Consider the following 13,491-nt stretch of genomic DNA (forward strand, 5'->3'; position numbering starts at 1 on the left):
TGACAAGGGGGCGTAGCTTAAATTTGAGTTCCCCATCTGGGACATTGATGGCATATCTATAGTCATCTCTTTGACCTGCTCCTACTTCCAGAATGGAAATCCTGTCTAAAATGTAGATAGCTTAAAATGTAACTTTGATGATTTTTTTTGTGAACGTGTACCCATTTATTAATGTATTTTGTATTTTTATTACACTTTTACCCCCCTAAAGCGCACCTTTCCCTGTGCACTTAAAATTCACTTCTCTGTACACCACTGACTGCTTAGCGGTGTACAAAGTACTCATTTTATGAATGGGGCCACAGCGCAGTAAGTACGGGCAGGAGCGCAGATTTTTGCCCCCCAGCGGTTTACTAACTTTTGGCATAGCACATGGGTACCCGGTAACCATATGCTATGCCAGGATTAGCTGTGCGGAGCAGACTCCTGCTTCGCTAAGCTAAAAGTCCTGCGTTCAGCTCTTAGCTTAGAGGAGCAGGGTAAGGATGCGCCACATTTATCACTTTGTGCATGGATAATTTTTGTAAAACCTTGGACAAACCATTGGTTGGCTTATTTTCCAGCAAAATTTATTTTGGTGCACTTTGATGGCATATCCTAGCGACATACCCTCAATGTCAGATCGGCGCGGGGCCCACCTCGGGGACGCACTCCTCTTTCCAGAATGAGGCCCCTGAATTGAAGGGAGAGCACACAGGGCTTGTGCAGCTTGCTGTTCATTCATCTGTCACCGCCATACGACTACTGGAAATGGCGTTTTTAGCAACTGCCATAGCGGTGAACGGAGGGCGGCGGTGTATGCTCTCCTCTCAGTGGTAAATGTGGATCATCCTAAGCCTGCCTGCACTGCGTTTAGACGTGCTACATTTTAGAAAGGATTCTTAAATCTGTCCCAGTGGTTTTACTGACCTGTATTCTGTCCGGCTGTATAGTTTGTGAACTGTTGAGGGTTTCCAGAGGTAGTCCTGCTAATGATGGGCATTCCAGCCCATATGGGATATTCATGGCGTATCTGACCTGTATAATAGCGCTGTGTTTCATGGGGAGTCGAGAGCAGCTGCTAGCAATAATCTTTGGTGAACATGATATTTATGTCCTTGTAGGACTGCCTAAAGCTTCTAGAACCAGATAAATCTAGCCTTGTGAAATATGAAGGAGGACCAGCATCATGTCGGAGGTCATTTTAGGACATTGCTGAACAAGCTGCGTATTATTATGTTCCTGTCATTGGGCCCTAATGCACTAGTGACAGAGTGAAAGGTTTAATGTATATGAGGATATGATTTTGGAATATATATTAGGAAACTTAATACAAGAGGCAGAATTTCAGTCTGTAGCAGTTTGGCGGGGGCCGACACCTTTCGTTGCATTGCAGCTGGGAGAGGATTCAGCTGGGATTTAAAGGGGAACATTGCACCTGAACTGTGCTCTATTGCCTGACAATCTTAAGCCCCAAACGCGCCAGTCTTTATTATATCCTCCTATAGATTGTGTATTATGTGCTCGGGTGTTTGTGAGAGGAGCCCGGTCTGGTTTTCCCATTGAGCGCTAATAAAGTAACCATTTCAGACAATGAATTTTCAGGCCTTGGATAATATTAACTTTGGAAATGATCCCTTCTGTTTACTCAAAGCAGGAAAAACCTGTGGGTTTACTGCAGTACTGTATTTGCATAATCTAATGGGTGTCCTGGTGTATTTAAAGGGAAGATTCCTGCGGGTGAGGTGTGCCACCTAACTTGCAAAATACTATACTACTAGTGTATTTATGTGTCCGCATCCGTTATGTAATTTTGAAGAATAGATGCAGACCTGCTAATTTCAATGGAGTCGTAAAAGGTGCTGACACCACACTGTGTGCTGTCCGCACCCATACTTCTGTTTCATGGCCCCGCAATTGCGGACAAGAATAGGCATTTCTATCATAGGAGTGGCCGCTCTGTTCTGCAAAATGCAGAACCCACATTACCAGTATTCGTGTTTTGCGGACCGCAAAACACATAAGGTCTTCTGAATGAGCCCTAAAGGTGCTCGAAGTAAAGAAGCTGCATTGGATGTAACCTTTTGGTACCTCACATTTCTCCTGGGGTGAAATAGGCTTCTGATGTCCATTCGTGTCTCGATGTGGATATTTATGCAACTTGGAGAATTCATCAAATCCTCAGTCTTTTCTTTCCTCCTCTTAATTTTATTTCTCGCATCACTTGTGACTCCGGCCGTAGCTGATTTGTCTGCATGGTCTGTAACGCACATGCTTCAGTAATTGGCGGCACCGGTCTAGGGTCATGCCAAAGCATAGCAGCGTTTTGGTGTCCGCCTGCCGATGCGGAGCCAAACGGATCCGTCCTGACTTACAATGTAAGTCAATGGGGACGGATCCGTTTACATTGACACAAATATGGTGCAATTGTAAACGGATCCGTCCTCTATTGACTTTCAATGTAAGTCAGGACGGATCCGTTTGACTTACATTTAGACTTTTTTGGACAGAATACTAGCGTTTGGATTTATAGGTGCGGATCAGTCTGTGCAGATACCATACGGATCCGCACCTAACGCAGGTGTGAAAGTAGCCTTATATGAAATGTTATGAAATGAAAAATGAAGCAACTTTGCAATAGTTAGTTAACATTTAGTTCCTTTTGCTCCCCTGTAGGCTGTGTCTCCATGGTAACAGACAACAAACAGACTTTCTGTAGTCTGATCATGCAGTCATACTTCTTTCTATCTGTCCTCTACTTCCATCTAACCTACCAATTGTATGGTACAAAATGGAGGAAAGTATCGGTGCAAGACCAGACTACACAGAATTTGCTTCCTGTTACCATGGAAACATAGTCTGCATTGGACCTGTAGAAATAAAATGCTAGGAAACTATTAAAGGGGTTGGCCCCCTTCTGGCTGCTTGTGACCAATGTGTTATATGACACTTACTGGTATAGCCTTTCTCAAAATTCTGCACCATTTTCTGTATTTCATAAGGTATTTTACCCTTGTTTACAAAGTCTTTTGTACTGTCCATATAGAGGTCCTGTCCATAAAATGGCCACCGATGGAGGGTCATGTGACCAGGCAGATTCTTCTCCATTCTAACACACTGCACCTTTAGTGCAGGTGCAGTATGTCTGTGATGTCTCCTCTATTCATGGAGGGTATTGCAGCGGCCATCTTATGGAGAGGACCTCTGTGGGCAGCACAAAAGACTTTGTAAACAAGGAGGTATCCCTTATAAAATATAGAACACTATATAACTAAGTGCCATATTATAATCACAATATTATAATCACAAACACAATGGTCAACAGCAGAAAGTGGCCAACCCCTTTAATGAAGATATATTGCAAAGTTGCCTAATTTTTTTTCATTTTAGATGTATTGAGACAATACAAAAAGAACAGTGGTGTGAAGGTGACCATACCATTTAAACACTCAAGACACATGAGAGACCATATGAAGCTAGTGATAACAATGCTCTTCTTATTTCAGCAAGAGTATTGGCGGATTGTTGAGCAGAAGACTTGTCACGTTGCTGTGCATTGTGGAAAGGTTGATACAAAGACTCACGGCAGTGGATTTCCTGTGGGTAAAGCGGAACCCTTTTCAAGGTGAGTAGATTAAATCATGATGTCATCCATTACCACAATGCATTGTGCGGCCAGCCATATCTTTTCCTTCTATGTTTTATAGACATGGATGGAATCTTACAGTCCTTCCTAATAATTCAGGATCCATCCTGCGTCACCTTGGTGCTGTGCCTGGTAAGTGCTTCACGCAATTTTTTTTACCGCAGATTGTACCTTTCTATACAGCTTTAGTTTATAGGGTTCCTTTCCCAGTCTACGATCTTGTAGTTATTGCCTGCAAATTACTCCATTGACAATATATAGGTTATCTAATGGTTCTACATTCGCATTGGCTCGTGTCATCAACATGGTGATCGCCAGAGGTGATGAATACTTTTGACCTATATGAAACCTCTTGTTCCACCGTAAAGAATTTCATATACAGATGTGCTCAGTTCACACTCTGTATAACAGAAGGCGCAGCACTCTGCAGGATCTGACTTACAACAGTACCACCTCATGGACCTCTAATGGGCTCCACTGGGATTTCTGTCACTTCCACAGGAAGACTAGCACTGCAAGGCTCTGACGGTCATGTAAACATGGAATTAGGCCACTTTCAGATGGTAATATTTTGTAATCCAAAACCAGATGTGGAGCCTACAGAGAAAATGTATAATGGAAATAGTTGCTCCTCTTCTCTGGTTTGGTCCCATTCCTAGTTTTGGTTTACAAATACTCAGTGTGAAAGTGGTCTTGAGGTCCTCTTACATGAGCAGATTTTTTGGGTCCAAAATGAGCAGTGTTGGACGATATAGCAAGTCGATTGGAGTTCATGTATCTCCATCTGTTTACATGGAGCCATCGTTGGCTCTGCATGTGCCCAAGAGATCGTTCATGTGATTGTCTGGCACATGCGCTTTCTTCATTGTTGGAAGTGCATCCTTCTTTAGAGGCCAACGTGCTGTTGACTGATGTTTTCCATGCTGCATAAAACATGTGATGACCTGACAAATAAGTTCTTCGTTGTTTATTGGGTGATCGGCAGCATATTTACACGGGTCTATGATCGGGAGCCATCAATGTTCGTTCCTGATTATCAGCCCCTTAATGTCACATTAGGGAAGGTTTAAGGGCTTATTCAGATTAAAACGTAACTGTTTTTTTTCCATCCGTTTGTCACTGGTTGCCGTAAGCTTTTCAAGCCAGTGACAATAAAGAAAACAAAAGAATGCACACTCAGCATCTCCAAACAGCCCATCTTTAAACAATTGATGGTGTCCATGTGCTACCAGTTAATTTTTACTGACCCATCAGCTTGAATGGCCCAGTCCAGCCGCTCAAGTCGAAATGGATGAGGCGAGAACATGCTCCAATTCTCACTGACTGGATGAATGGTCAGTAAAAAGAAGCAAACCCTTGTGTAGCAGCATCCAGCTCCATGCACATGCAAACACTAGCGACATGGGTTAATCTAAATTGCATTAATTCCATACTTAAAATTGTGTCGGGCCCAACTACCATCAACAAGGTGGCTTCCAACAGACGGGGCCTAAATTATCAGACTTGCCTCTACTGGGCCTAAACCTACAAAACTTGGCAGTGTCGGATACAGCCATAGTATACTCCAAAACCCTTGGTCAGATGGAAAGGGAGTCCCCCAAATTTAGACCTTGGACTCCTGCCCATCTCCTCAAGGCTATTACTAAGAGCAGGCATGCTCAACCTGCGGCCCTCCAGCGGTTGCAAAACTACAACTCCCAGCATGCCTGAACAGCCTACAGCAGGGCATAGAGGGAGTTGTAGTTTTACAACAGCTGGAGGGCCGCAGGTTGAGCATCCTTGAAGTCTTAGAGCATACTGTAGCTGGATCATACACTGCCCTGAATTTAGGGCCTAGGCCCAGAAGAGGGAAGTCTAAGGGCTCATGCCCACGAACGTATTTTCTTTCCGTGCCTGTTTGCGTTTGTTTTTTGTTTTTTTGTGGTCCGTATGCGGAACCATAAAATTCAATGGGTCCGCCAAAAAAATGGAAGTTACTCCATATGCATTCTGTTTCCAGATGTCCATTCCGCAAAAAAATAGAACATGTCCTATTATTGTTCGCATAACGGACAAGGATAGTACAAGGATTAGTCTATTTTTGCGGATCCGTGCTTTGCGGACCGCAAATTACATACGGTCGTATGTATGGCCCCTCGTAGTTCCTGTCTGTCATTGGAAGTTGGGCCCGACACAAAGAGCTTCTAATTTTCATGCCTAGTAAGTATAGCAGTCCATGTTTCTAGTGTTTGCATTTATCTTTGTACATGGAGCAGTGTTTGTTGCTTTTGTACTGAAGCCGTGGTATTGTCCTTTATTACATATTGTTTGGAGGTGCTGGTCTCACTTTGTGTGTTTGCAGTGAAAAAAGATTGACATGTGAAGTGGCTCATTTACTCCAATGTGTCAGTTTTCAGTCTGGGTACGGTCTGTCCTGCCCATCATCCAGAAGGGAAAAATCATTCATTTGAATAGGATGCCTTGAAAGCTTTATTCATGAGGATTTTCAGTGCAAAATGAAAACTTTTTACTGGCCCATGTTCTGCAGTTGAAGGGAATGACTTGTGATGTGCCCACTGTTTAGCCTGCTACCATCTCATGGCGTAGATCATGCATTATAAACTAATTTAAAGGGTTTCTGTCACCTGAAAAATGGGTATTAAGCTGGCTGACATTAGCGATGTGCTAATGTCAGCTGAACATAACTATATTAGCGCCATCTCACTGCCCTGAACCCTTTATTGAGGAAAATGAACTTTTATAATATGCTAATTAGCCTCTAGGGGTGGGGGGGGGGGGGCGTTTCTCCTGCTCCTAGAGGCTCCGTTTGCCCACCTCTTTTCACACCCTTCTTCTCTTGATGGACAGGTCCAGGCAGCGCTGCTCTCCTCCCGTCGGTCGTGTCTACTAAGAAAATCGTCCCGTTCAGTATTCGGCGCAGGCGCAGTGAGGGAAGGACGCTCGGCGGCTGCTGGCTTTTCTCACTGTGCCTGCGCTGAAAACGTCACAGTGAGGAAGCCAGCTGTTGGAGAACATCCTTCCAACACTGCGCCTGCGCCGAATACAGGACGGCGCAGGGACAAAATTTTCTTAGTAGACACAGCCGGTGGGAGGGGAGCAGCGCTGCCCTGTCAATAAAGAGGTGGGCAAACGGAGTCTTTAGGAGCAGGTGCAACCCCCTCCCCGGCTCCTAGAGGCTAATTAGCATATTATAAAAGTTTGTTTTTCTCCATAAAGGTTTTAGGCAGCGAGATGGCACTAATATAGTTATGTTCAGCTGACATTAGCACATCGCTAATGTCAGCCAGCTTTAGGGTCCATTCACACGTCCGTTTTTTCTTTCATGATCTGTTCCGTTTTTTCAGGAACAGATCAGGACCAGATCTGGACCCATTCATTTTCAATGGGTCCTGGAAAAAATCGGACAGCACAATGTGTGCTGTCCGTTTCCGTTGTTCCGTTCCGCATGTCCGTTTAAATATAAAACATGTCCTATTCTTGTCCTGAAAAATCGGATCCTGGTACAATACAAAGTCAATGGATCCGCAAAAAACGGATGACATTCGGATGTCATTCCGTATGTCATCCGTTTTTTGCGGATTCCGTTCCTGGAAACACATAACAAATTTTTTTATTTTTTTTTTTTCAATTTTTTTTCAAAGAAATCCAAACAACTTTATTTGATTATTGAAATGTATACATGCTCCCGTTTTTTGCGGATCCGCAAAAAACGGATGACATACGGAAACATTTTCAGGAACAACGGATCCGCAAAAAACGGACCGTTTTTCAGGATGAAAAAAAACAGGACGTGTGAATGGACCCTAATACCCATTTTTCAGGTGACAGAAACCCTTTAAGAGAAGATTGTTACGTTTGTGAATAAATGATCACCACCACATTAGGTACTGCAGTGTCGTCAAGGCCTTAAATTTCTATTAGTCCTATTTAAACTGACCTAAAATGAGATTATAGTATAATAAAACGGACCTCTGGGATAGTTTCGTATGATAACCGCCTTTGTGGTCTACTGATCATGCCCTTTTTCCAGATAGTGTCTTTGATTATTATTTTTTGGTATATCTTATTGCATCTCATGTCTTTATACTGTCCATTGAATACTTTATTTTCCTCTTCCAGGAGTAACCATTCCTTGGCTTAATATTGGCATGGTTTTTTCTACCTCATGCTGGTCTCGCGACCAAAATCACCTTCCCTACATTGACTACTTACACACTGGTGCTGATTGCATTTGGTAAGTGCTGATGGGGTCAACGTATACTTAGCTTTCTACAGATGACAAGAGGGTGCTCTGTATGGCATCCATCATAGGTATCTGTTTAAAAATTAAATGGAGACATCTTGAGATTTTCAGTAGCTTTTCATGGCAGGTCCGTTACACAGATGCCATTATACTAATGCGTCAATTGGATGCCGAACAGTGACATCTGTCACCCCTAGGCTATAATGGCATTAGTTTCATAAATACGTCATGAAAAGCCATTGCTAAGCTCATGACATCCATAAACAGATGCCATTGTAACCTACGAGTAAAGGTTGCCGCTGTTAGGCATGTCTCCATATAATATATGCGAGTTTATCCTGGCATACATGCCTAATGGAGATTTTAAAAAACGTGAACACCTGTAGAAACAGAAATTCTTCATCCTCCCAGTTTAGTTAAAGGGGTTGTGCCACAAAACATGTTCTACATTTTAATTTACATATGATTAAAAATTTAGTTTAGCCAGTGGGCTGTTCAATAAAATGGATCTGTATAGCACCACCTGCTGTTTGTTCTTTTCCTCTTTTCTCTGTCCACCTCACTGAGGTGGTCGCACATGCTGAGGTTAAATCTTCAACTGCCACCAGCCATATTGACTGTTAGAAGTTGCGGCAGTTATAGGGAAAGAGCTACAGCAGTAAGGACATACCCCCTAAGAAAAGACAGCATAACGAAAACTGGACGGATCCGTTATGCTGGCCATAGACTTCTATTATGACGGAATGCCTCTAAAAGCAATCAGTTATGCATTCCCTCATGGATTTGCGTTATGGTCCGTGATAACGGAATCCATAACACAATTCGGCATATACCCCAACCCGAACTTCAAAATATGAAGTTCCCTCATCCCTAATTATTATGTCTGCCATAACAGGCGGCTGCACCAGCGCCAATAACGGAAACTATGTAAAATTTACTGCAAATTCAGTCAATAGGGAACTTAGACCAATTCCAGAACGCAATTGTTATTTATTGCATTTTTTACAAGTGGTTTTTGGTGACTTTGTTTTATTGTGTAAAGCCAGTTTCTTGCTTTTTTTTTTTTTTTTTTAAGTCCTATGGAAAACAAATTTGGGAGTAACTGCCAGAATAATGAGACATAACTAGAGCATGCTGTATATTGAAAAAAAATAAAAATGGCATTGGCCTTAAACGCTAAAACACGTTGGGAGGAATGTATCCTTCCCTTTGAGACAAAAAAAAACAAAACAAAAATTGGCACCAATTTTTTGTAAATGTTCACGACTTTTCTGCCAAAAGCAGGGGCTAATAGACTTCTCTACATGACAGGTCTGGAGCTCTGGTAAGCCCCTCAGCTGCCAAAGCAAACCCTCAGTGGTGGTAAGGTACAAGAAGGAGCTCCCCGTCTCTAACCACTTAGATGTTGAGGTCCGCATTCACTGCAGCATCTAAGCGGCTAATATGCTGGGATGGAAGTCTGTTCCATTCCTGGCAGTGAAAGCGGGAAACCAGCTGTTTAATACAGCAGGGCTTAGCAGGATGGAGGTGGAACTTTGTGGGAAGGAGGATATGGTACAAACTACTTCAACACAGTTTTAGAAATTGCAGACAAATTTCCTAATGTTGTAATATCGGAAAATAATTCTTCAGTTTTTACACTGAAATTACTGGCATTGCATTATATAGTACTACCCATTTGGTACATATATTATAGGTATTATAAGTGGTATCTAAATAGACACACTTGTCCTTATGTAAGACAACTGGCGCAGACAAAAAGGAGGGCACTGGCCCCCACTTTGCTGTTGTAACATTTTCTGTGTTATTATACAGGTATTGCATTCCTGCTGAGGAAGAGAGCAAACTTGACAAAGTTGTACATACTCTACTTCAAGCCAATGGTACTCCTGGTCTTCAAATGCTTGAAAGCGGCGTCATGGTAAGTTCATGCTGTGCCCACATGGCAATCTGTGCAGCTTGGGACAGATTAAGACTATACATTGTATGTGCCATTGATTGGTCATTCATAAACATGATCTGTGATATACAGCAATATGCTCAGCAATGGCAAAGGCTTGTACTTTAATGGTGGACATACTGCATATACAGTGCTGCTTGAAAGTTTGAGAACTCTTCAGAATTTTCTAGATCTCTGGATAAATTTATTCTAAAGTTACTGGATGAAGATAAAGATAACCAAATCAAACAAATGAGTCAAAAATATTAGACTTGGCCATTTATTTTTAAGGAAGATGATCCAGTATCATGTGAGTGGCAAAAGTATGTGATCCTTTGCCTTCAGTATTTGGTGTGATGCTGCTCGTGCAGCAATAATTGCAACTAAACTTTTCTTTTGGTAATTGTTCATTAGTCCTGCACATCGGCTTGGAGGAATGTTAGCCCATTCCTCAATATAAGATGGCCTCGAATTTATTATGTTGGTGAGTTGCCTCCCACAAACTGCTTGTTTCAGGTCCTTCCACAACATTTCTTTTGGGTTAAAGGGGTTCTGCACTTTCATTTAACTGATGATCTATCCTCTGGATAGATCATCAGCATCTGACCGGCGAGGGTCCGACACCCGGGACCCCCGCCGATCAGCTGTTTGAGAAGGCAGCGGCGCTCCAGCCGATGTTCTTTTTCGAGAGCAGGGACTTTCTCCTTGCAATCCTGCCATACACCATTGTTGCTCAGTGTCCTCCTGTTGGTGGACTCAAACATTAACTTTAGCTTATGTGAGAATGGGGCCTTTTTGGCTCAGAGCTTACCTTGGGTTCCTTCATGACTTACTAGACATGCCTTGCTCTTGGCATGATCATTGTTGGTTGAGGGTGGTAATGGTCTTGAGTTTCTTCCATTTGTACACCATCTTTCTGACTGGATTAGTGGAATCCAGACTGTTTAGAGTTGATTTTGTAACCTTTTCCAGCCTGATGAGCATCAACAATGTCTCTTCTGAGGTCTTCAGAAATCTCCTTTGTTGATGCCATGATACACTTCAACAAACATGTATTGTGAAGATCAGACTTTAATAGATTCCTAAAAAATAGATAGATGAACTGGACTGGCACTCTGTATGTAAGAAACAATGGATAAAATATGCAATAAAATAGTGAGAAATACAATGTAAAGTGATCACACAATTTATTCAAATAATAATGGTAAAATCAAATAATGTGACAAAAATTGATAAAAATAGACGCTGCGCAGCAGGATAAGATAAAATTCACAATCAATAAAACTGATAAATCCTAAAACCAATATAACTGCGTATATAAGCCTCGATGGTAAAACAAATGAGTAAATGTTGTGTCTTTTCTTTTAAATAAGGAGAAAGAATCACATTAAGGGGGCAATGATGAGTAATGTCTGTACTCAGAAGGGGCTTTGAGGAAAGCAGGTTCCCTGTGCTGTAAAGTTAGCAGTTCGTCTTACCTTAGCCCCTGGTATTCAAGGTAAGGGTAGGTATTATATACCTGATGGTGTGCGGTCCTTTCCCATATATCTCGGCAGACGCCGAGGTAGCGTGGTTAATGTTATACTTCTGATTAGATCCACAGCAGGGTATCGTAACGGCTGATGGCCGGACTGTTGGTATCCCAGAACGCCGCGTCTCACGTGGTGTGTGACGTACCTCCCGTCTGTGACTGTGTTCAAGTATCGCGATAGCTTGGATCGATCGATACTTCAATGAAGAAATTTTCTTACTGGAGCGCTCCAATTTTTAATGAAAAGTCGCAGACTTTGTGTCATCTGTAGACAGGCCTTTAGGTGAGATGGGAGCTATCAGCTGTATTTACGCCAAACGCGTTTCGGGGACCTCTTTCCCCTTCTTCAGTGGCAGTGGTATTTACGCGTTTGGCGTAAATACAGCTGATGGCTCCCATCTCACCTAAAGGCCTGTCTACAGATGACACAAAGTCTGCGACTTTTCATAAAAAATTGGAGCGCTCCAGTAAGAAAATTTCTTCATTGAAGTATCGATCGATCCAAGCTATCGCGATACTTGAACACAGTCACAGACGGGAGGTACGTCACACACCACGTGAGACGCGGCGTTCTGGGATACCAACAGTCCGGCCATCAGCCGTTACGATACCCTGCTGTGGATCTAATCAGAAGTATAACATTAACCACGCTACCTCGGCGTCTGCCGAGATATATGGGAAAGGACCGCACACCATCAGGTATATAATACCTACCCTTACCTTGAATACCAGGGGCTAAGGTAAGACGAACTGCTAACTTTACAGCACAGGGAACCTGCTTTCCTCAAAGCCCCTTCTGAGTACAGACATTACTCATCATTGCCCCCTTAATGTGATTCTTTCTCCTTATTTAAAAGAAAAGACACAACATTTACTCATTTGTTTTACCATCGAGGCTTATATACGCAGTTATATTGGTTTTAGGATTTATCAGTTTTATTGATTGTGAATTTTATCTTATCCTGCTGCGCAGCGTCTATTTTTATCAATTTTTGTCACATTATTTGATTTTACCATTATTATTTGAATAAATTGTGTGATCACTTTACATTGTATTTCTCACTATTTTATTGCATATTTTATCCATTGTTTCTTACATACAGAGTGCCAGTCCAGTTCATCTATCTATTTTTTAACATTTTTTCCTGTACGGGTGATACAGCTTTCTGGCCTAGAGCACCTGGTCCTAATTTGCTGAGGAGTGAGCTATTCCTGTTATTCAACTTTAATAGATTCCTGTTCTTTAAATAAAGCAGGTCGTCCAGTCACTGATTGTCATATCGTTAATATAAAACACCTGACTCTAATGTCATCTTCACATAATCTGCTAATCCTAAAGGGTCACAAACTTATGCCACTTATAGACATACGGCATTGCTTAATTTTCCTCAATAAATACATTACCAAGTCTAATATTTTTGACTAATTTGTTTGATTTAGTTATCTCTTTCTACGTTTTGGGCTTCTGTGAAAACCTAAGGTACTTTTTTATCAGTTATGCAGAAATATTATAAAAAATTCTAAAGGGTTCAGAAATGTCCAAGCACTACTGTACATAGAGAAAGAAAGCAGTTCAGATTAGATGAGCACTCTAACTGGCCATGGGTCCAAACATTTAGCTTAATCGGCTGCATAGGGGCCCATGCTGGAGATATAGATATATTTATCTGTATAGTCAGGAAATGGAGAGCGAGGGAGGATATTTACAGACACTGCAGTGCTGGGGGAAGATCAGGAATCTCACAGGAGTCTCTCACCCTTGAGAGCCTCCTGTGTCCTACCCCTAGAGGTATCCTTCTCTACAGCTGCTGCTTTCTTCTGGGATGTAATGGCCCTGCAGCTCAGGGTACACAAAGTAAGTCTACAGTATACTATATGTGTATAATCTGTTTGTGTAGGTAATGTGTACTGTGCCTTGCAGAGGTATTCACCCCCATTTTCCTGTTTTTGTTGCATTACAATGTTGAATTAAAATGGATTTTAATTTAGAAGTAATGTAATGGACCCGACAAAGTAGTCCAAATTGTTAGTGGCATGAAAAAAAATACTTTAATAAATAACTGAAAAATGTGAGTGCGCATATATATATGCACCCTTTTTGCCTTGAATCCCCCAAATAAGTTCTCGTCCAACGAATCAACTTCTGAAGTCAC

At 42.0% G+C, this 13,491-nt stretch overlaps 1 protein-coding gene across 1 annotated transcript in view; it reads left to right on the forward strand.

Moving 5' to 3' along the window:
• JARID2 (jumonji and AT-rich interaction domain containing 2) overlaps positions 1-13,491 on the forward strand; it is a 142,589-nt gene that overhangs the window by 113,386 nt on the left and 15,712 nt on the right. The window contains exons 10-13 of the mRNA XM_044292834.1: positions 3,486-3,604; positions 3,687-3,757; positions 7,745-7,859; positions 9,684-9,789. Coding sequence (XP_044148769.1) covers positions 3,486-3,604; positions 3,687-3,757; positions 7,745-7,859; positions 9,684-9,789 — 411 coding nt within the window. The remainder of the gene's footprint in view (positions 1-3,485; positions 3,605-3,686; positions 3,758-7,744; positions 7,860-9,683; positions 9,790-13,491) is intronic.

This window comes from Bufo gargarizans, chromosome 5, assembly GCF_014858855.1.
Source record: "Bufo gargarizans isolate SCDJY-AF-19 chromosome 5, ASM1485885v1, whole genome shotgun sequence".
NCBI lineage: Eukaryota > Metazoa > Chordata > Amphibia > Anura > Bufonidae > Bufo > Bufo gargarizans.